The sequence below is a fragment of the Hemibagrus wyckioides genome, linkage group LG06 (assembly GCF_019097595.1).
Source record: "Hemibagrus wyckioides isolate EC202008001 linkage group LG06, SWU_Hwy_1.0, whole genome shotgun sequence".
In the NCBI taxonomy this organism is placed as follows: domain Eukaryota; kingdom Metazoa; phylum Chordata; class Actinopteri; order Siluriformes; family Bagridae; genus Hemibagrus; species Hemibagrus wyckioides.
Genome location: NC_080715.1, coordinates 4,338,396 through 4,364,193, shown reverse-complemented (window position 1 = coordinate 4,364,193; position 25,798 = coordinate 4,338,396). Strand labels below are relative to the sequence as shown.

General features: G+C 38.8%; 1 protein-coding gene across 3 annotated transcripts; it reads right to left on the bottom strand.

Annotated features, from left to right (window-relative positions):
• Positions 1–3,965: 3,965 nt before the first annotated feature.
• On the bottom strand, positions 3,966–21,456 carry LOC131354494 (E3 ubiquitin-protein ligase TRIM35-like). Of its 3 annotated transcripts, XR_009204759.1 has the most exons (8): positions 20,877–21,456; positions 20,042–20,137; positions 19,722–19,952; positions 19,571–19,593; positions 19,366–19,484; positions 18,481–18,768; positions 5,104–9,811; positions 3,966–4,133 (listed from the first exon to the last, which is right to left on the bottom strand). XR_009204759.1 is itself a non-coding variant. In XM_058392219.1 (7 exons), the coding sequence occupies exons 1-7, from the start codon at positions 21,273–21,275 to the stop codon at positions 9,711–9,713; spliced, it is 1,257 nt and encodes a 418-aa protein (XP_058248202.1). In that variant the 5' UTR covers positions 21,276–21,456; the 3' UTR covers positions 3,966–9,710. The 3 variants fall into 3 exon arrangements, 2 of the variants coding, with proteins under 2 accessions (XP_058248202.1, XP_058248201.1); XM_058392219.1 differs by having other exon boundaries at positions 3,966–9,811; XM_058392218.1 differs by lacking the exons at positions 3,966–4,133; positions 5,104–9,811 and having other exon boundaries at positions 18,063–18,768.
• Positions 21,457–25,798: the final 4,342 nt, after the last annotated feature.

The window sequence follows — 25,798 nt, the reverse complement described above, 5'->3', positions numbered from 1 at the left end:
TGTGTGTGTGTGTGTGTGTGTGTCATCTTCTCCTGTGAACATATGTGACATGTCCTCTGTATCCTCCTCAATCACAAGCCCTTTTTGACCTGTTTTCCTTTCTCGAATTTACTAGAAACATGGACATGTGGTCATTATGTATACTATTTTAAGCTACTTCTAGTTAACTTTTGCCATAGCTGATAACTCATAATTATATTGCTTAAGCACAGATAAAGATAAGTGAGATTAATATATGTAAATCAAAATAAGTAAAGATTAAAATTAAAGTCCACTCTGGATTATGGATTAGATTTAATTTAGTTTACCTGAGTAAATTTAATGATTAAAAATGATATTTTGATTTAATGATTAAAGTACATTAGCTTTGCTTTAATGATTGAAGTTGACTGGACTTAGATTTATGGAAAAGGATAATTTTCAGAAAGATTTCAACACTGTCTAGGAAGGAGACTAGGTCTGTGAACCAAACTCGAGCCGGCCAACAAGGAGCCACTAGAAGAAAGTTGACTCGATCGTGGCTAGGACTTCTGGGAGCAGAACTACCGGGGAAAAGGTGTACCGAATGGCATAAAGCGTAAGGACATTCTCAGTATGTCTAGAGCGGGGAAGTAATATTCAGCTGAAATTTGGTAGATTTCATATTTGGCCTAATCTGTAATTGGATCTTCGTTGATGACCTGAGTGCTTAAGAACTTTAGCCAATCAGCACAAAGCACTGCTATCAGAATCTTATTCATATTTGCCACTGGTGCTGCTATTCATATTTGTGCACACAAAAAATATCTATTGGAAAAACATGAGGTGTACCATGAAAATGATTTGTTTTATTGTAGATCAGTGTATCTCACTACTCTTATTAAAGAGAACAAAAATACTCAGATTTTTATTTACATTTCTGGCATTTGGCAGACGCCCTATCCAGAGCGACTTGCATTTTACTTCATTTTATACAACTGAGTAACTGAGGGTTTAGGGCCTTCCTCAAGGACCCGGCAGTGGATAGAATTGAGGACTGTTTGTATGGATCTAGACAAAGTTGTAAGCATCTTCAAGCAAATGTTATGAGGAAATGTGCATAGCCTGGGGCAGAGGTGTCAACAGGGGGTGGAGTAAAGTTTAAATATCTGTTTCTCTGAAACAGAAAGGTGCTGAATTCCTCTGCTGGTCTGAACTGCACCAGATTATTAATTTTCATTTCTTACAATTACAATTAACATGTCATACAATTTCAGAGATTTCATTAGTCTTATCTTTATTATTCTATGTAACATAGAACACAATGCAATGCAATACAATGTTGATAAAAATCACGCAATGCAATACAATGTTGATAAAAATCACGCAATGACAGTGATGTGTTTATGAGTGGATGTGGAAGAGAAACATAAGCACTATATCTTAAGTTCATCTGGTGACTTAAGATTAATGCAAATTAATTTTAAAAAGTAGCTTTGTGCATCAGATTTCCTATTCAAATGTGTCACATCACAGGCACAAGAACAAAGAGAGTCTCTTAGGAAAAATGTAATCTTAGCTTTCCATTTTATAACATTAGCTTTTTAGTTTGTTTTTTCCTATAAATTACTGAAAACCCAACCACCATACATTTCCTCATGAATACATAATGATCTAACATGAATTTATTCTAGAAAAACCAACCCCTATACATTTATTCACAGGTACATGTTTAACATATTATTATTAAAATCAGAAATGTATATAATTAAACAGGTGCTCTAATTTTCAATAAACCAAAATTATTTGTTATATTAAGGCTTAAAATGGATGCTCACAGGGTAATCATACTACATAATATTGAGAATATTCTGAATGATTTATTGAAGAATGCTTCTTGAGGGAGAAATTCTTCTTATTCCAGAGAAGACTGTAGAAGATTTCTCTTTAGGAAAAGAAGAAAATACAATTTTTAACATATTCTGGTTGATGGTGAAAGTGAAGTAGGAAGTGAATGTTATGTAAACCTTTAGTGTTGGTCTTAAAATTCTAGTAATTATTGTCATTATGGCATTAATATTCAAACTAACACAATGCTGGTTAATGTTCTGGATGTTTATTACTCACCTTCAGTAATAGCAGAGGAAATTAAGTTCTTCATTGCAGTCTCTGTTCTCCCAGACTGATGAGTCAAAGTTGTAGGCACCACAGCGATAGGGCTGGATTGGGCATTGAGGCAGTGTTACCAAGCTCCCCAGCAGAGTCCCGTTCACCCAGAACCATTTTCCATCAAGGAAACGCAGGCCTGTCCACACACTGGCTGTTTGCATCTCTATATTAAACAATGTCTCATAATATTTAAGTACTTTTTCTGAATTCACAAAAGCCAAACCAGAGTAGTGGGTCCTGCAGTACTGAAGAGCCTCTTCCCATGTTTTTTTCTCTTTCACCAACATGAAACTCATAGAACAAATGGAAAACATATTTAACTCACAATTAATATCATGCCAGCCATTTAGACTCAGAAAAACACAGTTTTCTCCTTTAGGAGCTATATCATTAGGCTCGCCAAGGGACCACTTTGTGAAATTTGTTTTTTCTCCATCAGTCCACTGCCAGGTGTTTTCATGTGGTGTAGTTCTGATCAGCCCAATCCAAGACCAGTATGCTCTTGTGATCATTACAGCTTTCTGGTGTTCCTCTTCAGTAGTGGTGGTAGCCAAATTCCCATAGTGTTGTCTGCAATATTTCTGAGCTGTTTTCCAGTTCATTATCTGAGAAACTAAAAAGTATTCTCTTATCAGACTTACAGTCATCTGATAAAGGACCAACAGTTGACAAATAAAAAAGAGAGATTTCATCTTTGGTGTTTTGAGTCTAAGCTCTGTAAAACTTTACTTGTTTCTCTGCCAGCTCAGCTTACAGCTTTGTGTCTTCAGCTTGAGATAATTCATTTAAAGCACATGCAAAAAGACATAATAGCGTCATCAGCAATTCAACAAATCCCAATGTGTTTAAGGTTTCGAGAAAGTGATTCTTAAATCCTGAATATCAACTAGACTGATTAACTCTTCATTCATTAATGTTCTGTAAAAATTTGAAGCTTGAACTTCACTCTATTATTTTGCAGTGGTTTTGGAAACAAAATATGTAAATTATTCTTTTTCATTTACTTCTTTTAAAAATCAAGTTTAATGTTGATGTCTTGGTGAAGTGCTGCAGTAATGTAAATGCTAAAATTAGAAGGAAATTATGAAAAATATGTGGAGCAAATTAATTATACCATGAAATATTTTAATCCTTCATAGATTCTGTAGTTCCTCGACCCTTAAAGATATTAGGTACAAGTGGTGGCTTGGGGAGGGGGGGGCAAACAAACTTAAAATCAGACTGTTAGTAATGCAGGACTGTTAATAGCCAATTATCAGGTGATTATGTATCATTACTGCTAAGATAAAATATTGAAAATGTGACTGTTAAAGTCAACTGTTAAAGCAATAAATGTACTATGAATCAGTGAATTTGAGTTCAATGTGGATTTATTATCAGTAATGAAGTAATGAAGGTAATCATTAAAAAAACACACACACAGGAAAGTTGCCTAATCACAGGCCAGTTGTAACGTTTGGGCCATGCAGACTCAAACCCGGATGTCCCTGATAACCATGTGCGCCCTGCATGCCATGGAAATCAGACCCATGTGCAGGATTAAAAGAAGTGCTGCTTAATTGGCAGGGGTAAGACAAGACTAAAACAGAATGTAAAACAAAATAAACCTCCACCTGGGTTGCTGAGCGGTGTCCTCCACGGAACTGGGATCCGATAAAAAGGGAAGTGCCCTCCACCAAACATGGAATCGAGCGATGGCCTCCACAGGACCATAATGTGGAGCAGCCTGTCCCTGAATGCTGAGAAAACAAAAGAGATGGTTATTGACTTCAGGAGAGTTCATTCTCCACTGAACATCGACGGATCCACCTTGTTGTTCACCTGGTGGAAGACCTCACCTGTTCACTCAACACCAGCTCAATCACCAAGAAAGCCCAGCAGCAGGAAGGCTCATCTTCCATCCACCTCCCATCCTGACCTCCTTCAACAGGGGGAGCATCGAGAGCCTCCTGAGTAGCTGCATCACTGCCTGGTTTGGGAACTGCACCGTCTCAGATCACAAGAGCCTGCAGAGGATAGTGAGGACAGTTGAAAAGATCATCTGTCTCTCTTCCCTCTATTATGGACATTTACTCCACATGCTGCATCTGTAAAGCAGACAACATTGTGGATGACTCCACACACCCCTCACACACACTCTTCACACTTCTGCCATCCAGAAAGAGGTACCGAAGTATTCAGACCCACACAGAGAACTGTTCTCAACAGAAAACTGAACTGTGCTGGACATGGACACACACACACACACACCCACACACACACACACATACACACACACATACACTTACACACAAATTTGTCTTGTTTACATGTATATGTCACTTTACATTGACCTTGTTTAAACGTGTCACATTAATATTTGTATCTCTTTGCACTCACTGTCAACACTATTATTTTGCACATGCCCTGTTCTATGTCCTGTTGGTCTGCACTGTCTTGTCATCCTGTGTACTTATGTTGTATGTTTAGGTTCTAAAGAACTGCACCTTAAGTATAGTTTAGCTCTATGTTTGTCTGTGTCACCTGTACTTTGTTTTGTACTGTATAGCACCTCTGGTCTAGGAGGAACGTTGTTTCACTTCGCTGTGTACTGCATCAGCTATATATGGTTGAAGTGACAATAAGGCTTCTTTGACTTTGACTAATTAGTACCTGTCCGTTCACTGACAACCTGCTGAGCAGTAATGAGACTTGTTGACAATGGTCCAATCACATGAGGCCAAATATATAAGAACAATATTGATTCGCTAACAACAAAAGTGGAAGGGTTCAGGGCACAGAGTGCTGCGCCCCAAGGACAATTTAAAAAAAGACAATCAGAACTCAGCCTCAAGTAACATGATTTTCAAAACTTTACAGACCTACATACACACTCGTTTATCCAGCACCCTGCACACCCCAGTGCCCCCTATTGACTGGCCGCCACTGTTACATCATCTTTTTATGCTCTCCTCTTTATCCTTGCCTTATTCTCACCTTTTACAAATATTTTGAAAATCCATAGAGTCTCCACTACCTCAGATGAGAGGCCTTCCTCTAGGAAATGGTCCCTCTAAGGGGTCAGATCCAGAGCTTCCACATCTCTGGGTTGAGGGTGTAGGATTATCCTCGACCTGCTACTGATCTTTCCTGACGGGACTCTCCCAAGAAGTGCTGTCTAGAAGGGAGACTAGGTCGGCAAACCAAACTCGAGCCACCCAACAAGGAGCCACTAGAAGAAGGTTGACTCAATCATGGCGTGCACTGGCTGGAACTTCTGGGAGCAGAGCTACTTGGGAAAAGGCGTACAGGCGGAGCCTCATCCATGTTTATACCAGAGCATCCTGGCCCAGAGGGGCCTGTTGAAAAAGGGAATACTATAGCAGACAGTGCCTCCTTCAAGGTGAACATATCCGCTTCTGCTTGGCTGGAAATTTGCCAAATGCGCCCCACTACCTGCCTCGACAGGCAGTCTGCATCTGCTTTATGTGCCCTTAAAATCAGCCTCAGCGAAAGAAACCTGATCTCTGCCCAGAACAGAATCTGCTCCTCCAATCTGAAGGATGTGAACACAGATAGACCTTATGACTGATAATGATAGGAAACTACTGATGTGCTGTCTGTGTGCACTAACACATGATAGCCCCCTGAGGTGTGGGAGAAAGTGTTTCAATGCTATAAACATGGACCACATCTCCAGGCAATTTATGTGCCATTTTTGCAACAATGATGTGATGATGAGGAACCCAACGTCAGGAACTGGAGTCTTTTATGCATAAGAAGGATACAATGCCCATGGCATGTAACCCTTATGACCCTAAGGGGGTTCCTATGGTGATGGTTTCCGGGACCCCTGAGCCATAGCTGAAATGGCATCATGTGAAGCAGACCCAAAGTATGCTTTGACCCCGAAAGCAAACCTGAGGAACTTCCTGTGCTCTGGCAGAATGCCTGTGTGAAAATAGCCATCTTTAAGGTCCATTGAGGTCCATTAAGGTCTATTGTCACAAATCAGTCCTCAGACCTGATCTCAGAATAAGTTTGAGTGTAAGCATTTTCAGTGCACATTTTAGAGCCCGCAGGTCCAAAATTAGATGCACCCCTTATTCAATTCAATTTTTTTGTATAGCGCAAAATGTCCTAGATGATGGACAAAATCATCCATAGTGAGCAAGCCTGACTGTGGCAAGAAAAAACTCCCTTAGATGGTATGAGGAAGAAACCTTGAGAGGAACCAGACTCAAAAAGTAAGAGTATGATATGAACAATGTCCTTTCTGCAATTATGTTCAGTCAGTTGTGTCATGCAGATACAGCATATGTAGAATGTTAGTGTGTGTATAAATTAGGCTGTTGTCATCCTCAAAGTCCACATAGGGTTGGCAGCCTTGCCTTGAATACCCAAATCCTCATGAAGCAGAACCCAGCTGGAGAACCCATCTCTGGATGCCTCAGAATCTTCATAGTGTTGGCCTCTGTCTACTGGAGCTGGCACAATTTCTAGATGCCTCAGGGTGGGTAGAAAAAGGAAAACAAGTGAAAGGAATTAGCATAGCTGCTGATCATAATATTAGCAAGCACTAGATGATAATGTGCATTTAATCAGATGTACTGGAGTACACGGTTATGGGCTGTATTACGTGCATGCCTGGCTAAAGAGATATGTCTTTAATCTACGTGTAAACTGGGAGACTGTGTCTGAGCCCTGAATACTGTCAGGAAGGCTATTTCAAAGTTTGGGAGCTAATTTCAAAAACGCTCTACCCCCTTTTGTAGATTTTTCTGGGAACTCTGGTTATATGTTCCCATATTTATATGTTCATATTTTCTTGACCTGGTAAGAACTCTGGCGGCTGCATTCTGGACTAACTGTAGCTTGTTTATTGAAGATGCAGGACAACCACCTAGGAATGCATTACAATAGTCCAGTCTGGAGGCCATGAATGCATGAACTAGCTTTTCTGCATCAGATACAGATAAAATGTTCCTATGCTTGGCAATATTTTTAAGGTGGAAGAAGGCTGTTTTTGTAATATTGGAAATATGATTTTCAAAGGACAAGTTGCTGTCTAATATTACACACAGGTCTTTCACTGTAGAGCTAGTAGTAATAGTACATCTTTCTAAATGCAAGGTGAATTGTGAGAGCTTTTGTGTACTGGTTTTTGGACCAATAAGTAATATCTCTGGATTTAGTTATACAAAATTATCGATGATCTAATATTTTATATCTTTGAACACACTCAGTTAACCTAGACAATTTAGATATTTCATCTTTCATCTTCTTGAAAAAACAAAACAAAATATCAGCTGCAAAAACCTGAGCCCCGATCTGGGCAGGGAACATGTTCTATGGCCTCTTTCCTAAAAAGCAAGAAAAGTTCCTCCTGGAGGAATGCTTGCCACAACAGTGGGCAACACACCCTGAGGACGAGAGGCAAATTGGATTCTGTACTCTTTTTCTACGTTATCTAGGACTCACTGAGACACACCTGGGTTTTCACATTGCCAGATTGTCTGAAAGAGGTGTTAGCCCTGTGCTGATCTCTTAGGTACCCTGAAACAGTGAGCTCCCAGGCTCTGACCCAGGGAACAGATTTGTGCAGGAAAAGGTAGTGAGGGCGGACCCTACTGACCCCAAAATGCCAGAGAGAGCAGAGCAGGAGGTAGGGGAAACCACCCTAGGGAGGACACTCCAGGGAACCCTAACCCCTTAGGTGTCTTGGCCCACCTGGCAGATATGACAGTCCTAAGGTCCTCACTTGCCTGATGGACCTGGGCCTGAGTACGCTACAGGCATCCGTAGACTTTGACAGGGGACATGGTCCACAACACTACCCTTCTTTCCGCTTGGAGTGAGCCGGGTGGTGGGTGAGGCTGGAAGACAGTCCAGGGGAGAGTACAAGAGAAAGCCAAGGACCCATCTCTTGTTCTGCTTCCAAAAACCTGTGAACCCCATGATCAAAGCTGTCACGCTGCCTCAGCGGACGGGGGATGTCAGAAGCTTGTTTGGAAAATACAGCCAATTTTTTAAAACAAGTCTAGGTTTTTTGGCTTGTGGAACATGCAAACTCCACACAGAAAGGCCCCTACCTGTTCAAACCCGGGATTCAAACCCAGTGCAACAAAGCAAAAATAGTTTGATGAGCACAACAAGTTTGAGGTGTTGACTTGGCCTTAAAATTCCCCACATCTCAATCCAATCAAGCATCTGTGGGATGTGCTGGACAAACAAGTCCAATCCACAGTGGCCCCATCTCACAACTTACAGGACTTAAAGGATCTGCTGCTAACATCTTGGGGCCAGATACTACAGCACACCTTCAGGGATCTAGTGGAGTCCATGTCTTGATGGATCAGAGCTGTTTTGGCAGCAAAAGGGGGACCAGCACAATAACAGGGTGAACATACAATACAAATAGATTCACAGTGACTAAAGCAGTAAATTTTCACTCTATTCTCCTCTTTTAACAACTTCTGAAAAGCAACTGTTGACTCAAGATCAATGCAAACTAATGTTAAAGTGTAGCTGGCTGCATCAGATTTCCTATTCAAATGTGTCATATGCAAAAGAACAGGTCTCTTAGGAGAAGAGAGTCTCTTCTCAACAGTGGCGGGCCATGCATTTCACACCTAGGCCTTCATTGGCCTTAATAGGGGTACACCCTGGACAGTCCATCACAGCGCCACATATAGACAGACAACCACACACACTCACTCCTATGGGCAATTTAGAATTACCAATCAACCTAATGTACATGTTTTTGGACTGTGGTAGGAAAGCGGAGTACCCAGAATAAACCCATGCAAGCATGGGGAGAACATGCAAACTCCACACAGAAAGGCCCCTGCCTGTTCAAACCCAAGATTCGAACCCAGGACCTTCTTGCTGTGAGGCAACACCACTAAGCCACCATGCTGTGCATATGTAACAATAATAATAATAATAATAATTTTTGTTGTTATTATTAATACACAGATCAACTATATTATGATGACCACTGACAGGTGAAGTGAATAACACTGATTATCACATCATGCCACCTGTTAGTGGGTGGGATATATTAGGCAGCAAGTTAACATTTTGTCCTCAAAGATGATGTGTTAGAAGCAGGAAAAATGGACAAGTGTAAGGATTTGAGTGAGTTTGACGAAGTGCCAAGTTGTGATGGCTAGACCACTGGATCAGAGCATCTCCAAAACTGCAGCTCTTGTGGGGTGTTCCCAGACTGCAGTGGTCAGTATCCATCAAAAGTGGTCAAAAGAATGAACAGTGGTGAACCAGCAACAGGTTCATGGGTGGCCAAGGCTCACTGATGCACGTGGGGAGTGAAGGCTGGCCTGTGTGATCCGATCCAACAGAAGAGCTACTGTTGCTCAAATTGCTGAAGAAGTTAATGCTGGTTCTTATAGAAAAGGGTCAGAATACACAGTGCAGGACAGTTTGTTGCATATGGGGCTGCAAAGCCGCAGACCAGTCAGGGTGCCCATGCTGACCCGTGTGCACCGCCAAAGGGTCCAACAATAGGCAAATGAGCATCAGAACTGGACCACGGAGCAATGGAAGAAGGTGGCCTGGTCTGATAAATCACGTTTTCTTTTACATCACATGGATGGCCGGGTGTGTGTGCGTCGCTTACCTGGGGAACACATGGCACCAGGATGCACTATGGGAAGAAGGCGAGCCAGAGGAGGCAGTGCCATGTCTACAATATAAATAGATTCACAGTGATTGAAACAGTGCATTTTCACTCTATTCTCCACTTTTAACAACTTCTGGAAAAAAATCATGCTAAAATCAAGTTATTCTCTTTACAATGATGTGTTAATGAGTGTATGTGTAAGTAAAATAAAAGCACTATAGCTTAAAAGCAACTGCTGACTCAAGATCAATGCAAACTAATGTTAAAGTGTAGCTGGCTGCATCGGATTTTCTATTCAAATGTGTCATATGCAAAAGAACAGGTCTTTTAGGAGAAGAGAGTCTCTTCTCAAAAGTGGTGGGCCGTGCATTTCACACCTAGGCCTTCACCAAATCGATTTCTTCGTTATTTTATTTAGTTTGTGCGGTTTGCTGCCTCTGACTATGCCAATTATCCAATCAGAGGACGGGAAATTGCTGACGTAATCGTATGCCTGCTAGATGGCCCCAGTGACGCCAACTTGAAATCTGATTGGTTAATGCATAGGTGTCAAACCGTATCCACAAAGGGTCGTGTGGGTGCAGGTTTTCATTCCAACCGAGCAGAAGAAAAAAAAAGAGAAAAGTTATGTAGAGAATAGACTATTGGGAATAATTTAATAAACATTCATGGAAAATATTAAATATATTAAATATATTAAAATGCAAGTCAGTAATAAAGATCTCTGCTGTTTAGGCCAGCAGAGAAGGCCTTTTTTTTCCAAAATATTTGGAAATAGTGAGAATAAGGCAAAGATAAAGAGGAGAGTGTGAAAAGAACAGGCCCTTAGGAGACATCAGGGCAGCTCAAAGCTTTTGTCCCTTTATTTTGTCTCTGATAGATTGCCTCTCTGTGGCAACCAAATGCAGTCATGAAACAGCCAATGGCATGGGCCATCTGCTTTGTGGGACAGAGGGCTAAGTCTGTGGCTTGGCGGAGTTCAGACCTCATTGATAAGATCCTCATCGCAGACAAGCTCCTTTAGCAGGTCAGCTACAGCACATGTGATCACCTCCAGGAGCTTTTCAAACACCACAGAAGTGGTGAGAATTCGACTGCTGCTTGCACCTTGTTGCTCACATTGAGTTCGATGTAGACAGCATTATATCTTCATCTACTGTAGGTTGGGAAAATAGTAAAGCAAGCTCCTGGAGCAGAAGCAGAGATATTAGAGTATAGATGAAAAATGTGTGGAAGAAAAATTTCAATCCTTCAAAGCTTCTGTAGTTCTTCAATTCAATTCAATTCAATTCAATTCAATTCAATTCAATTCAATTTGATTTGTATAGCGCTTTTAACAAAGAGCATTGTCTCAAAGCAGCGTTACATGAGAAACAATATAAGAAAACAACAAATATATAAACAGACAAACAGACAACCAGTCCTAGATGTTATCCCAAGTGAGCAAGCCTGAGGTGACTGAGGCCACTGTGGCAAGGAAAAACTCCCTTAGATGGTATGAGGAAGAAACCTTGAGAGGAACCAGACTCAAAAGGGAACCCATCCTCATTTGGGTACAGCATGTGTATAATGTTATGTAAATCAGTAAGGAGGTTGTTGTCCACAGTGCTGCTTTGAATATCCCAATCCTCACAAAGCAGAACCCGGCTGGAGCTGGTCCATCTCCGGATGCCACTGGAGCAGGCACAGTCTCTGTATGCCTCGGGATGGGTAGAAGAAGGGAAAACAATGGAACAGCATTAGTGTAGCTGCTGTTCATAATATTAGCAGTACTAGATGATAATGTGCATTTAATCAGATGTACTGGAGCACAAGGTTATGGAATATGTTAAATGTATGCCAGGCTAAAGAGATAAGTCTTTAGCCTACATTTAAACTGGGAGACTGTGTCTGAGCCTCGAACACTGTCAGGAAGACTATTCCAAAGTTTAGGAGCTAAATACAAAAACGCTCTACCCCCTTTTTTACCCCCCTTTTGGACTTTAATATCCTGGGAACTACTAGAAGTCCGGAATTTTGTGACCTTAAAGAGCATGGTGGATTGTAATGTGTTAGAAGACTGGTTAGATACGTGGGAGCTAAACCATTTAGAGCCTTGAATGTAAGTAGTGCTAATAGTCAATTCTAAATTTAACAGGTAGCCAATGCAGGGATGATAATATTGGGGTTATATGATCATATTTTCTTGACCTGGTAAGAACTCTGGCAGCTGCATTCTGGACTAACTGTAGCTTGTTTATTGAAGATGCAGGACAACCACCTAGTAATGCATTACAGTAGTCCAGTCTGGAGGTCATGAATACATGAACTAATTTTTCTGCATCAGATACAGATAAAATGTTCCTAAGCTTGGCAATATTTCTAAGATGGAAGAAGGCTGTTTTTGTAATATTGGAAATATGATTTTCAAAGGACAAGTTGCTGTCTAATATTACACCCAGGTCTTTCACTGTTGAGCTAGTAGTAACAGTACATCCTTCTAGATGCAAACTGAATTGTGAGAGCTTCTGTGTACTAGTTTTTGGTCTTATCAGAATTTAGTAATAGAAAATTATCGGTCATCCAATCTTTAATATCTTTAACACACTCAGTTAGTCTAGACAAATTAAATATTTCATCTGGTTTTGATGAAATATATAACTGGGTATCATCGGCATAGCAATGGAAACTAATCCCATGTCTTCTAATGATGTTACCCAATGGAAGCATGTATACCGAGAAAAGCAGAGGTCCTAAAACTGACCCTTGTGGGACCCCATATTTCACTGGCACTACACTGGACAGTTCTCCATTTAAATCTACAAAGTGGTATCGATCAGACAGGTAGGATCTAAACCATTTTAATGCCTGTCCCTGCATACCTATGTGATTTTGTAAGCGATCTATGAGAATGTTATGACCTATAGTGTTGAATGCAGCACTAAGATCAAGCAGGACTAAAATGTAGATGCAGCCTTGGTCTGAAGTTAAAAGCAAGTCATTTGTGATTTTAACTAGTGCAGTTTCTGTACTATGATGGGGCCTGAAACCTGACTGAAATTCTTCAAGGATATTGTTTTCCTGTAGGAAGGAGCATAATTGGGCTGACACCACTTTTTCTAGTATTTTTGATATAAACGGCAGGTTTGAAATAGGTCTGTAATTTGATATTTCATCAGGGTCTAGTTTTGGTTTCTTAAGAAGAGGCTTAATAACTGCTAACTTGAGAGATTTTGAGACATGACCTAGATATAATGAGGAGTTAATAATATTGAGAAGCGGCTCTCCAGCTGCATGTATCACTTCTTTCAGCAATCTAGTTGGAATTGGATCTAACAAACACGTTATTGATTTAGCCATGGTGATCAGTTTAAATAGCTCTTCCTGCCCTATACTGGTAAAGCATTGTAGCTTTAAATGTGGAGCTTTAGGCTGTTCTAGATCACTGGATGCTGTCAAAGGTTGAACATCCAATATTTTGTTCCTAATAAAATCAATTTTTTCAGTGAAGAAATTCATAAAGTCCTCACTACTAAACTGTGCTGAAATACTCTCTCCAGAAATCTGATGCTTTGTTAGTTTAGCCACTGTACTAAATAAGAATCTGGAATTTTTCTGGTTTATCAGTTTGCTCAGATGCTCGGCCCTAGCAGCTTTTAGAGCCTGTCTATAGTTGGACAGACTGTCTTTAAACGCAATTCTAAAAACTTCTAATTTGTTTTTTTCTCCACTTTCGCTCGAGGTTACGGGTTGCTCTCTTGAGGGTGTGGGTATGACTATTGTACCATGGTGCAGGTGTTTTCTCTCTGACCTTTTTTAGTCGGATGGGGGCAACAGTGTCTAGTGTGCTGGTAAAAATAGTGCTTATGCTGTTAGTTACATCATCTAAATCATCTGCATTTAGGGGTCTAGTAAGAAGTTGAGACAGATCTGGCAGATTGCTTGTAAATCTCTCTGTAGTGGTCGGAGTTATAGCTGATAACGTGGAGAGACTAATATGTTCTACAGGTAGAGTGTACACTAAGAGATGATGGTCTGTGATGTCATCGCTTTGAGGTAGAATGGTTATATCAATAACATCAGTCCCATGTGATATAACTAAGTCGTGTATGATTAAAACGATGAGTTGGTCTGTTAATGTTTTGTTTAACCCCAAAGGAATTTAGTAAATCTATAAATGCGAGTCCTAATGCATCGTTAGCATTGTCTACATGAATGTTAAAGCCTCCTACAATTAATACTTTGTCAAAACTAATCAAAAGATCTGAGAGTAAATGTGCGAACTCATTAAGAAAATCAGTGTAGGGCCCCGGGGGTCTGTACACGGTGGCCAGAGCAAGATATAGTAGGGATTTTTTATGTATGTCAGTGAGTCCAACATTAAGGATAAGCACTTCAAATGAGCTAAACCTGGGTCCTGTTTACTGAGTAACGATAAGAGAATTGTTATAGATGGTTGCAACACCACCACCACGACCTGTCTGACGGGGCTCATGCTTATAGGAATATCCTGACGGAGTAGACTCATTCAGACCAATGTATTCATTCATATTCCACCAGAATTTTTATGGCATTCATATGCATTTGCAATGGGAAATATTAAACAGTACTTTACTCGAAAACAACAGCTGCACTAACTAATAAGAGATGTCTACAGCTCATGCGTCCTCAATCTTTATGCAGCAGGATAGATTTATTCACCATTTTTACTTTGGCAGCATCGTAGCTTTATTCCTAACGCTTTCAAAAGCCCAGCGGCTTCCAAGTTGAATGGATCTGCCATGTGTTTTCTTTAACACAGTGAGGGGAATCAGAGAAAAAAACATCGAGGGAGAAATTCAAGAACATATTTAAGACTCACAGAGGCGTAAGCAAGAAGACCCAAGAAAAAAGACTTTATGTTTATGCTGTATGATGACCTGTATCATTAAATTCTATTTTAAAGTTACTAGTTTAAGGTAAATATTTTTCTTACTAAGCCACATTTGCTGTAGTAAATGGTGCCTCAGTTATGGGTCAGCAAGAATATGGATATTTTGAAGCTTCACACATTAAATCTGTTATTTTTTCTCCTTGTTCCAGAAACCTGACATATCTGTTGGAAAAAAGAAGAAACAACTTCTTGTGCCAGTCAACATTTGGGACAGTGACTCCTCATCAGATTAAACTGATGGGTGTATGTGGAGTAAAAACAAAAAATAAAAAAATTAACAAAACAAAAAAAGAGCAAGCTGGTCTTAATGTTGAAATTTCAAATGACTCAGGGGTGTGTGATGAATTGTCATTTGAGCCCTATCATTTGGGGATGGGGGGGGGGGGGTTGTGTAACTTCTTTTCTGTCACCCCACAACTTTGTACTGCAATGAATGTATATTTTGGTTCTTTTTTATCAAATAAACTGGGAGCGATTTTGATTCATAAAAACTTTCCTTTTATCTTAGAACAGACTGAACAGGATTCTGAAGTTGGATTTATTCTTATTACTGGTCACATTACAGGGAAACCCTTAATTGTCCTGAATGTCTATGCCCCAAATGAGGACAGACCTGACTTTATATCAAAGATGGTCCTATCATCAGTGTAATGGTCTGGGGATTATGGCTGGGGATTTCAATTGTCATGGACGATAGGTTGGACAGGATTCTAAAAATTCGAGCACACTTAAAAATATGTGTCATGCTTCAGGTTTGGTGGATATATGGAGGGAACTAGATCCAGGTGTTAAAGACTATACCTTCTACTCTTCTCCCCATAATTCTTATTCCTATTTATTTTTGCCTTCCAGGTACAATAACTATGTAAGATCCTGTGAAATTGTCCCTATTGCTCTTTCTGACCATAGCCCTGTGTACTTAGGTTTATCTGAATTTTTAACCCCAAAATCGTCTATTTGAAATTTAGTAGTTCTCTCATTAACGACAACTTTTTCCGCCAGTTCCTTAAAGAAAAAACATCCTATTACTGGCAGGGATGCAGCTAAGGTCACCTTAAGAGGCCACATTATCTTTTTTACTACCTGGCATAAAAACAAAAGTTGGAGAACAGGAAAAAAATTGGAAAAAGAGGTCTAAAGATCAACACCAACACATGAAGATCGTGAAGGACCTCAGCCACCCCAACAATTGACTTTTTTCTCTCTGTTGAGGTCAGGGAAGCACTTCCACACCCTGAAGAACAAAACAGAGAGACTGAGGAGAAGCTTCTTCCTGCAGGCTATACAGTCTCTCAACCAGAACTCCACATAGGACTCAACTGGACTTGCTATGTTTCCTTCACACGTGTTGGAACACACCAAACATTTGCACATTGCAGGACTGAAGTACACAATACATAAAACATATATTTTGCACATTTATGCTCCTGTTTACACATAAAGAGGACTATTGTGCACATCTGCACTTTAAGGATGGACAATAACACTGCTGCTCATCATTTCATTTCACTCCATGACCACCCCGAACTGCTGCTGTAGATTGTGCATTCACACACTTTATCTAGTTTGTTATTTATTACAGTTGTACTTTTTACATTTTTATACATATTTTACAGATTTCTACTTATATCTTACCTTATTTTCATATTCATTATTTTCAATTCATATTTTATTTATATTTTATTTTACCTACTGTAAAAATTTTCTAACTCTAGTTTTTATATTTTACTCTTCTTTAATTCTGTCCTTATTCCTTTTCCCTTTTCAATGGTCAGAACAGTCGTGTAAGTGTATTTCACTGCATATCATACTGTGTACGATGTGACAAATTTGAGTTTGATCTTGGCTTTTAGTAGACTCAGGTGTGGATTCTGCTCGGTTGGAATGAAAACCTGCACCCACACTGGCCATTAGTGGATAAGATTGGACACCCCTGATTTACAGAAATGAATAACATTAAGTAGGAAAAGGTTTTATCAATATGGAAATAAACCTAGTTATCTTTTAGCATATCAGAGCCACTGTGAATGAGCTGAAAGGTCCAGTACACCTCTATAAAATGTACCCAAATGTATTTCAGCGGTGTTTTAAATGTAGACCAGAAATAGGAACATGGATGCATTTATTCTGGGACTGTAAGAAAATGAATTCTTTTTGGTATGAGGTACATGAAATGGTTCAGAAAATATTGGATAGAAAATTCACTTTGTCTTCAACTATATATTTGTTAAATATCACTAGATCTTCCTCATAATTCACATTGTTTATTCAGTTACTTATCTGGCAAAGAAATATATACTTATCTTATGGTCATCATCTTGTGTACCAACTCGATGTGTTTGGCATTTCCCTTTGGAAAAACTTACATATGACTTATCGAACAAATCCGAACTATTCTGGTGGATATGGGCTCCTTTGTGGGATTTACTTGAACAATCAAGATCCTAGTCCTGACTATTTTTCCATTTTTTTTTTTTACTATTTTCGCCCTATATTTTTTCTTTCAATGTCTTGCCCATTGGCTTTTCCATGGTCACGCTTTCATACTAACAATATATTGTTTAACGTGTCTAAATGTTTGCTGTGGGTGTCGATTGTATATTGTATATTTGATGTGGTTCTGTTGTAATGGTGTTAATAAAAAACAATAAAAATATCTTTAAAAAAATTCAGATGACTCAAGAAATTTGAAGACAATTTAATTAAAATAGTTGAGATTTTCTAATTTATTAGCACCTTGGAGCAGTGCCCCAGCAGAGTGAAATCATCATCATAGATTCCTCCTTCACTAACCATATAGAAATAATAGCAGGAATAAGAACTTAAAACTAGCTTAAACCACACTCAGAACGAGACTTAACACACAATCTTTGATGACTGTTGTGTAAGAATGAGAACAAAATAAACATAAATCTCTACAATTAGTCTAAATATAAAAACGACTAATAGACAGTCAGACTATAATAATTCTCACTTGTGTTTAACTCTCACTCTTAGACATCTATTTCAACCCCACATCAAGATGCTCCAGTATCTCCACATCACCCAGTTTCTCTCAGTGATCACACCAGTTAATGGATGAACAAGATCAGTAGCTAAAGGAGATACACTCATGAATATCTATCTATCTATCTATCTATCTATCTATCTATCTATCTATCTATCTATCTATCTATCTATCTTAATGAGTCTCCTCCTGCCATCCTATAGTTATTTAAACTTAATATCATATTATCTTGATTTAATAACTCTTTATCTCAACAGAGTAGATCAGTATTTTAACTTAAATTCAACTTTTATATCATTTAATAACCTGAAATTTCAGAATATATTAAGATTCTACATATAATGTTTAGTAATCAGTATAAGATATTCTATCAATATTTCCAGTTTTCACATTATTTTGATTTCACTGACAAGGTGAGCTGAAATAACATCACAGCACTTCAATAAACTTTTCACAATGAACTGTTCAGTGCTTCTGTAAAAACAAACTTTCACAAAGAATATGAATCTTTTAATCTGCAATATTTCATGAATGATCTGGAATAAAACTATCAGCTCTAACTGATCAGATTCACTCTTACAGAGCACTGAAGTGGCAGGATCTTTAGAGGAGATTCTTTACCACCAACAGCTAGATATGGCAGTAATTTGTCAGTAAATGTGTGTGTGAAAGTGTGTAAGTGTGTGTTAGTGAGAGGGTCAGAGAATGACAGCTTTCCTCTGTCCCAGTCCAGTTTCACTCTGATCCCCTGGATTTTCTGTTCTACTGAGAGGTGAGTGAATGTCTGTGGTGTAGACCACGCCAAATATTTACCATCATAATACTCCACAAACCAGATTCCACTTTTGGAGATTATCTTCCCCTTCCTCTGAGCAGATTCTGTCATCACACCCACATTCCAGAATGTACAGTCTCCAACTTCAACATCCCAGCAGTGTGTCCCTGAGTTAAAGCCCTCAGAGCCCAGGATACACCGATATTCATCAATTCTCTCTGGATTATCAGGAAGTTTCTGTTTCTCATCACTGCATCTCACACTGGTCAGATCATCAGATACAATGAGATAACGAGAAACAGTGTTGGGGTCCAGAGTTACAGGTGCTGAAAACACACACACACACACACACGATGGAGCTAAGCTAACTTCAACATTACATTCTCAGGGAACTAGCTAACATTTACAGAAACCAAGAAATGATAACTGTAATTACAAAATTAACAACTTGCCTTATGCAGTTTTCAGAATGTGTTTAAATTAGAGATGTAACCAATCATTATAACAATTCTAATTCTATGATAACTCTAAAACTTTTATAAACCACTGAAACTCCATGTTTTCACTTAGACCCTCTGCTCACTCTTCAAACACTGAACAGTCTGACGGCAATAGAAGATAAATAAAAGTTCAAAATAAAAGTTCCCTAACATTTCACAAAAGTGATTCTAGTGATATTAATATTATAATAACACATTAATAATAAAATAATAATAATAATAATAATAATAATAATAATTATTATTATTATCATTATTATTATTATTATTATAACAATATCAGTAGAATCACTTTGATTTAACAAATGAAGGGGAAAAAACAGAAAAAAATTATTACTGATTAATAAACATGAACACACACTTTCTTAAAGAAAGAAAGAAAGAAAGAAAGAAAGAAAGAAAGAAAGAAAGAAAGACTCTTACTGTATTGGACAGTGTCCTGCATCTTCTCCCAGACTCTGAACTTCAGGTTGGCCAGATGTTTTGCCACATGGATCAGTGCTCCTGAAAGCTCCTCTGGATGCTGCAGTGTGCACTGGGCTCTGCAAAAACATTCAGGAGTCAGTGTTGCTGTGGCTTTGGATTCAGAAACACAGAGAACCAGAGAGACAGGAACCACATCATTCACCTTTTCACTGTGGCCTTGTAGTTCTGGAAAACAACAAAGCAAATATCAGTGGATATGATTTACATTTTTACACCACTGAAATGTGACGTTTCTGATGATGGAAAGAAGTTTGACTTTCTCACAGCATAAATACTGACTAAATGATCCTCACTTGTAAGAACAGGACGTCTTCAGCTCTCATCTCCTCTTCTATGGCTCTGATTGTGTCTGAAAGAGATGATATGTCTCTGCTCAGCTTCTCAATCTTCTCCTTCATCATCTGACTCTTCTGCTCCTCTTCCTCTCTCAGTGCAGTGATCCTGACTGCCTCTTCATCTCGTAGAAACTGGTGAAGCTTCTCAAACTGCTCCTTAATCTGACGCTCTGTGTGTTGGGCCTGAATCTGCAGTGAAGAGGAAATCAAATGAAATAGAACTGATTTTACAATGATGGAGAATAGAATTCTATCAAAACCATGTTATTGATTGTAACCTTTATATGTTCTGCAGTCTGACTCCAGTTCAGTTTACAGTCTTTAAAGATCTTCAGTTTCTCCTGTAGGGGCTTCAGTGCAGTTTTGAGCTCCTCCTGAAACAAATCAACACACTGCATGGAGACTCTGTGTTTCAGCTCTTATTGTACACATCATTAACTCAGACACTGTTTATTAAGAGGATTTAACTGTAAATATGTTCAATATGAGTTTATAAATAATCTGATAATATTAGCTACAGTATATTCTCCTTTAACAAGCACTGAATGAAGATTTTAAAATACACCAAATGCAAAAGAACATTTCATACATTATATATCTGCTCCTGTTTATGAAGGTGACACTTCAGATGGTCAAATTTGTATATGATGGAATGGCTGACTTATAGATTTGATAATTACATGAATAAACTGGGGCAGTACGGTGGCTTAGTGGTTAACACTGTTGCCTCACAGCAAGAAGGTCCTGGGTTCAAATCCTGTGTTGGCAGAGGCCTTTCTGTTTGCATGTTCTCCCCGTGCCAGTGTGGGCTTACTCCAGTTTCCTCCCAGAGGTTGACTGGTAATTGTAAATTACGTGTGTGTGATTGTCTATATGTGGCCCTGCGATAGACTGGTGACCTGTCCCTGCCGTTTGCCCTATGTGCACTGGGATAGGCTCCAGCAGACTCCCATGACCCTAATTAGGAATAAGTGGGTATAGACAATGTATGAATGATTGAATAAACTGTTCAAAAACCAAATGTAATACTGAACCTATAGATGTTGTTAGGTAATATAACCTTCTATCTTATTTTTTACATGATGCATGACCTCAGATGTTCATTTTATTTACCTTACAGTCTGTTACTGCCTCCTCAATGGGGCAGAATTTGTGGTTGGTGTGTTTTCTTGAGTCCCGACACACCCAGCACACCGGCTGTTGATCATCCAGACAGAAGAGTTTGAGTTTCTCACTGTGCAGACTGCAAACTGTTTCAGACCCTGATGAAGAGCTCTGATTTCTCTCCTGTAAGAAAGTCTCACACAGGTTCTTTAAGGCCAGATTAATGGGAGGTTCAGCCATAGATGACTTCCTCCTACATACAGGACATTCTTTGGATTCTTTGGCCTCCCAGAACTGCTGCAAACACACTTTACACACACTGTGAGTGCAATGCAGTAAAACAGGATCCTTGAAGAGTTCACAGCACACAGGACAGGAGAAATCCTGCTCTGAAAACTTAGAAGCCATTTTATTTTACTGCTGCTGTTGTTCTCTCCAGTCCGAACACTCAGAGTTTCACTTTCACTTTGAAAAAAATTAAACTCTCCCTTTGTAGGTCCAGGTAGTAATCACTTCCTTTCAAAGTTATAAAACTGAGACAGATTTCTCCATAAACTGAGAATAAACCTAATCTCACCAGAGCAGAACACTGCAGACTGTTTATGAAGGACTGCAGTCGTCTCAGACTCCACACTTCCTTAATAGGAGGAGTTTTACAGAGACATGTTATAACCTGTTACAGTCATCAGTTACATCAGAAACAGCACACAACACCTACTTAAAGGAGCAGTAGTCCATTTTTTATTCCTTATAGCCTGAAACTTATCTACAACGTGATTAAAATAACAGATTAAACAGATTAATGAATGGCTTTAGCACAAATGTATTAAATCACTGAGAAAACTGTTTTGGAAAACTGACTTTTGGTCTTGTTTGTGTTTTAATGTGCCTCCTGTCACTTATTTTATAGGCACTGTACTCTAGGTTCTGTGGGCGGAGCTTCATGAGCATGGGTTAAACCATTCAATTGTCAAACCCACTGATACCTAATCTTACCTAATGCACCTGTCAGAAATCACTGGGACAGTTCCCTGCCAGACCACTGGAGGGAGTGCTGGCAGGTGAAGTGGTGGAGTCTGCTTTTTCTGTTTGTATTCCCTTGTACTTTTTACCTTGATGTTTTGCCCTATATATATATATATATATATATATGAGCCCTTGTGTGCCTGTCTTTGCCAGTCATTGTTTGTTGTGTGTTTCCACGCTCGCCGGTCCGTATGAAGGACTGTTTATGTTTAGTTTACATTTTGTTCAGTACTGTTTTTCTCCTGTGAATAAAGCAGTGCTTCATTTCATCCACAGAGCTCCGGGTTTGAGCCCTGTGGGGTGCGAGTGGCCTGGATGTTACATCACCTTTAACCACTAACTACAGATGAATTAACAGCAATTTTGTTATAAATTAATGCAGTGATGAATCTGAGTTTTCTGATCTGAGAATAATGATTTATTTCATGCAATCTGTTAAATCTCTCTTACACTAGATCCAAAATATTCTAATTCCCAGTGGGATGAACTGGATCTCAGACAGAAGAGCCATTCTTTCCACATTTTACTGAGCATTAACACCTGATTAATTTTTTGTTCATTGTGTAAGTGAATTAAAAATCTATCAGTGTGTTTCTGACATAACTATCTGTAAAAAAGTATAAATTACACCAGGAATGCCCAGGGAGGTCACTGGGGTCATCATGTGTTAGTATTATCTTGATCTCTTATTTAAAATGATTTTGCATTCATACAGTAGAAACAGAGAGAGAGAGAGAGAGAGAGAGAGAGAGAGAGAGAGAGAGAGAGAGAGAGCGTTGGTCACATTATCTTTGTAGGTGCACCAGTGGCATTATAATTTAAGAATCGTATGCACAGAATTGCGGAAAGTTCTGGATCATACACACCACTTTATTAACATTATTAAGAGCTTCAGTAGCATTCAAACATCACCAGTGTTTATTACATAACTCTGTGTCTGGAACATTGTCTTCCAGTTTGGCTTCATGGCAAGGAGCAGTGTAGAGTAAGAGCTTCCAGACAAACATGTTATACTCCCTGAATTGAATTCATTATACTCGTTGAAAATAATTAGTGGGAGGGGGAGAATCAACAAAAGGCTAGAAGCAAATTATCAGGTGTTGGGCTACTGCTTGTAAGGTTGTGAGTTTAAATCCCAGGACACCATGCTGCTAGTGCTGGGCCCCTGAGTAAGGTTCTTGCCCTTCATTTGTATAATGGAGATAAACACAAGTTGCTCTGGATAAATATAATATATGATTTTAAAAGCTTCTCTGAGTTCTTGTTAAATGAAAATATACTGTAGTTAATATTGTCCCATTATGTATAAACCAGTGGTGGGTAAGTATCTTTTTCCAGGATCTGTCCTTTTCTAAATTTTTTTGGAGACTTTTTACTTTTACTCCACTACATTTTGAAGTAACATATTATAATTTCTACTCCTCTACATTATCTCACATCTCTCCTTACTTTTATTTAAAAAAAGAAAAGAAAAATAAATTGTCTAATTACAGCACAGCAAACCAAGATACAGTGTGCATTATTGTTGAATAAATCTTTTTTGATTTCATTAAATGCAGTGAGTGTAAACGGTTCAGTAGAGCATTAAAACTGCAGTGTCACAGAGTGTAATACTGTAGACTATGATGGCAGAAAACCCTGACCCCATCCCTCCACCTGCACACCCATGGCCTGTGGCCTGACCTGCAGGATTTGTTTTAAGTTGTAGAAAGGAAGAACGTCTTTAATATTCAGATTCTTGCTCTGCCTCCTCAGTAACATACGATTTCTTCTTACAAGAATTCAACATCATATTTGTGAAGATAGAGGTGAGCATGTCCTGTGGTCATCATAATGGCCATTTTCTATGCAACAGAATCAAATCTAATGTTAGCTCTCAACAGTGAAGGATTTTATTGTGTATGTGAATAAATCTGTCATAAATCTGTCATTCATAGCCAGTTAAGATTTAGTTAGCTTAGTAAGCTAACAATCAGTATCTCTTGAGTAGCATTCTATATTAACGTTACTAATGTTTTACAGCAACCCAATAACCAAATAGCTCAACTTTTATTGTTGATATTTGACCAGTCACTGAGTAAAATGTATTTTTCTTAGTTTTTTAATGTAAAGCAGAATAAAATTAGTGCACAAATACTGTAATTGCTCATCACTCAGCAAAGCATTACTTACTAAATACTGAAATATTGACTGTGCTGAATTTGAACTTTTTCCTCTTCTGGATCTGCAGAGCAGGGAGTTTCTGTTAAAGTGAATCTGCTTAGACCCTCGCTTGTCATATGTTTAAAACGGATTCCACAGGACAGAGGAGTGTCCAGCACACATTAATTATTCTATACGAGTTACCAAGTCAGACTGTCCCATTATAGTACTTAATATGTTCTACAGACCTCTATAGTACAGAGCTCTACAGAGCTGTACAGAGCTGTACAGAGCTGTACAGAGCTCTACACACACACACACACAAACACAAACACAAACAAATGTGTCATTTCAATATCTACATGGTAAAGGTTTTTATCAGGTTTTTATATGTTACTATCTTAAGTATAACACACGTCCTCAATCTTCATGCAGCAGGATAGATTTATTCACCGTTTTTACTTTGGCAGTGTCGTAGCTTTATTCCTAACGCTTTCAAAACCCCAGCAGCTTCCAAGTTGAATGGATCTGCCATGTGTTTTCTTTAACACAGTGTGGGAAATCAGTGTAGAAAACACTGTGGGAGAAATTCAAGAACATATTTAAGACTCATAGAGGTGTAAGCAAGAAAACTCAAGAAAAAAGACTTTATGTTTATGCTGTATGATGACCTGTATCATTAAATTCTATTTTAAAGTTACTAGTTTAAGGTAAATATTTTTCTTACTAAGCCACGTTTGCTGTAGTAAATGGTGCCTCAGTTATGGGTCAGCAAGAATATGGATATTTTGAAGCTTCATACATTAAATCTGTTATTTTTTTTCTCCTTCTTCCAGAAACCTGACATATCTGTTGGAAAAAAGAAGAAACAACTTCTTGTGCCAGTCAACATTTGGGACAGTGACTCCTCATCAGATTAAACTGATGGGTGTATGTGGAGTAAAAACAAAAAATAAAAAAATTAACAAAACAAAAAAAGTGCAAACTGGTCTTAATGTTGAAATTTCAAATGACTCAGGGGTGTGTGATGAATTGTCATTTGAGCCCTATCATTTGGGGATGGGGGGGGGTTGTGTAACTTCTTTTCTGTCACCCCACAGCATTCAAGTACTTTGTACTGCAATGAAACATGTCCAACCTGACTAGGGTGGTCACATGGAACATGAAGGGCATGGGCAATGCAGTTAAAAGAAGGAAAATTTTAACATTCTTGAAGAAGGAAAAGGAAACTCTTACAGGAGACACATTTATCAGAAATGGAACATATAAAGCTCAAAAAAAATTGGATTGGTCAGGGATATTTTAGTTCTTTTTTATGAAATAAACTGGGAGCGGTTTTGATTCATAAAAACGTTCCTTTTATCTTAGAACAGACTGAACAGGATTCTGAAGGTGGATTTATTTTCATTACTGGTCACATTTTGGGGAAACCCTTAACTGTCTTGAATGTCTATGCCCCAAATGAGGACAGACCTGACTTTATATCAAAGATGGTCCTATCATCAGTGTAATGGTCTGGGGATTATGGCTGGGGATTTCAACTGTGTCATGGACGATAGGTTGGACAGGTCATCTTCTAATGCCTCTAAATCGAGCACACTTAAAAATGTGTTGCTTCAGGTTTGGTGTATATATGGAGAGAACTATGGAGGGAAGACTATACCTTCTACTCTTCTCCCCATAATTCTTATTCCAGACTAGACTGTTTATTTTTGCCTTCCAGGTACATTAAACAGGTTAAAACCTGGCCAGCAGGAGCCATC

What these genes read in the sequence shown, in the direction of transcription:
- LOC131354494 (XM_058392218.1), bottom strand. Translation starts at nt 21,275, where the DNA reads ATGGCTTCTAAGTTTTCAGAGCAGGATTTCTCCTGTCCTGTGTGCTGT. An exon ending in AAGACGTCCTGTTCTTACAA is followed by an intron (nt 19,594 to 19,721) that starts GTGAGGATCATT and finishes GTTGTTTTCCAG; the next exon opens with AACTACAAGGCCACAGTGAA. An exon ending in TACAAGGCCACAGTGAAAAG is followed by an intron (nt 19,485 to 19,570) that starts GTGAATGATGTG and finishes ATGTTTTTGCAG; the next exon opens with AGCCCAGTGCACACTGCAGC.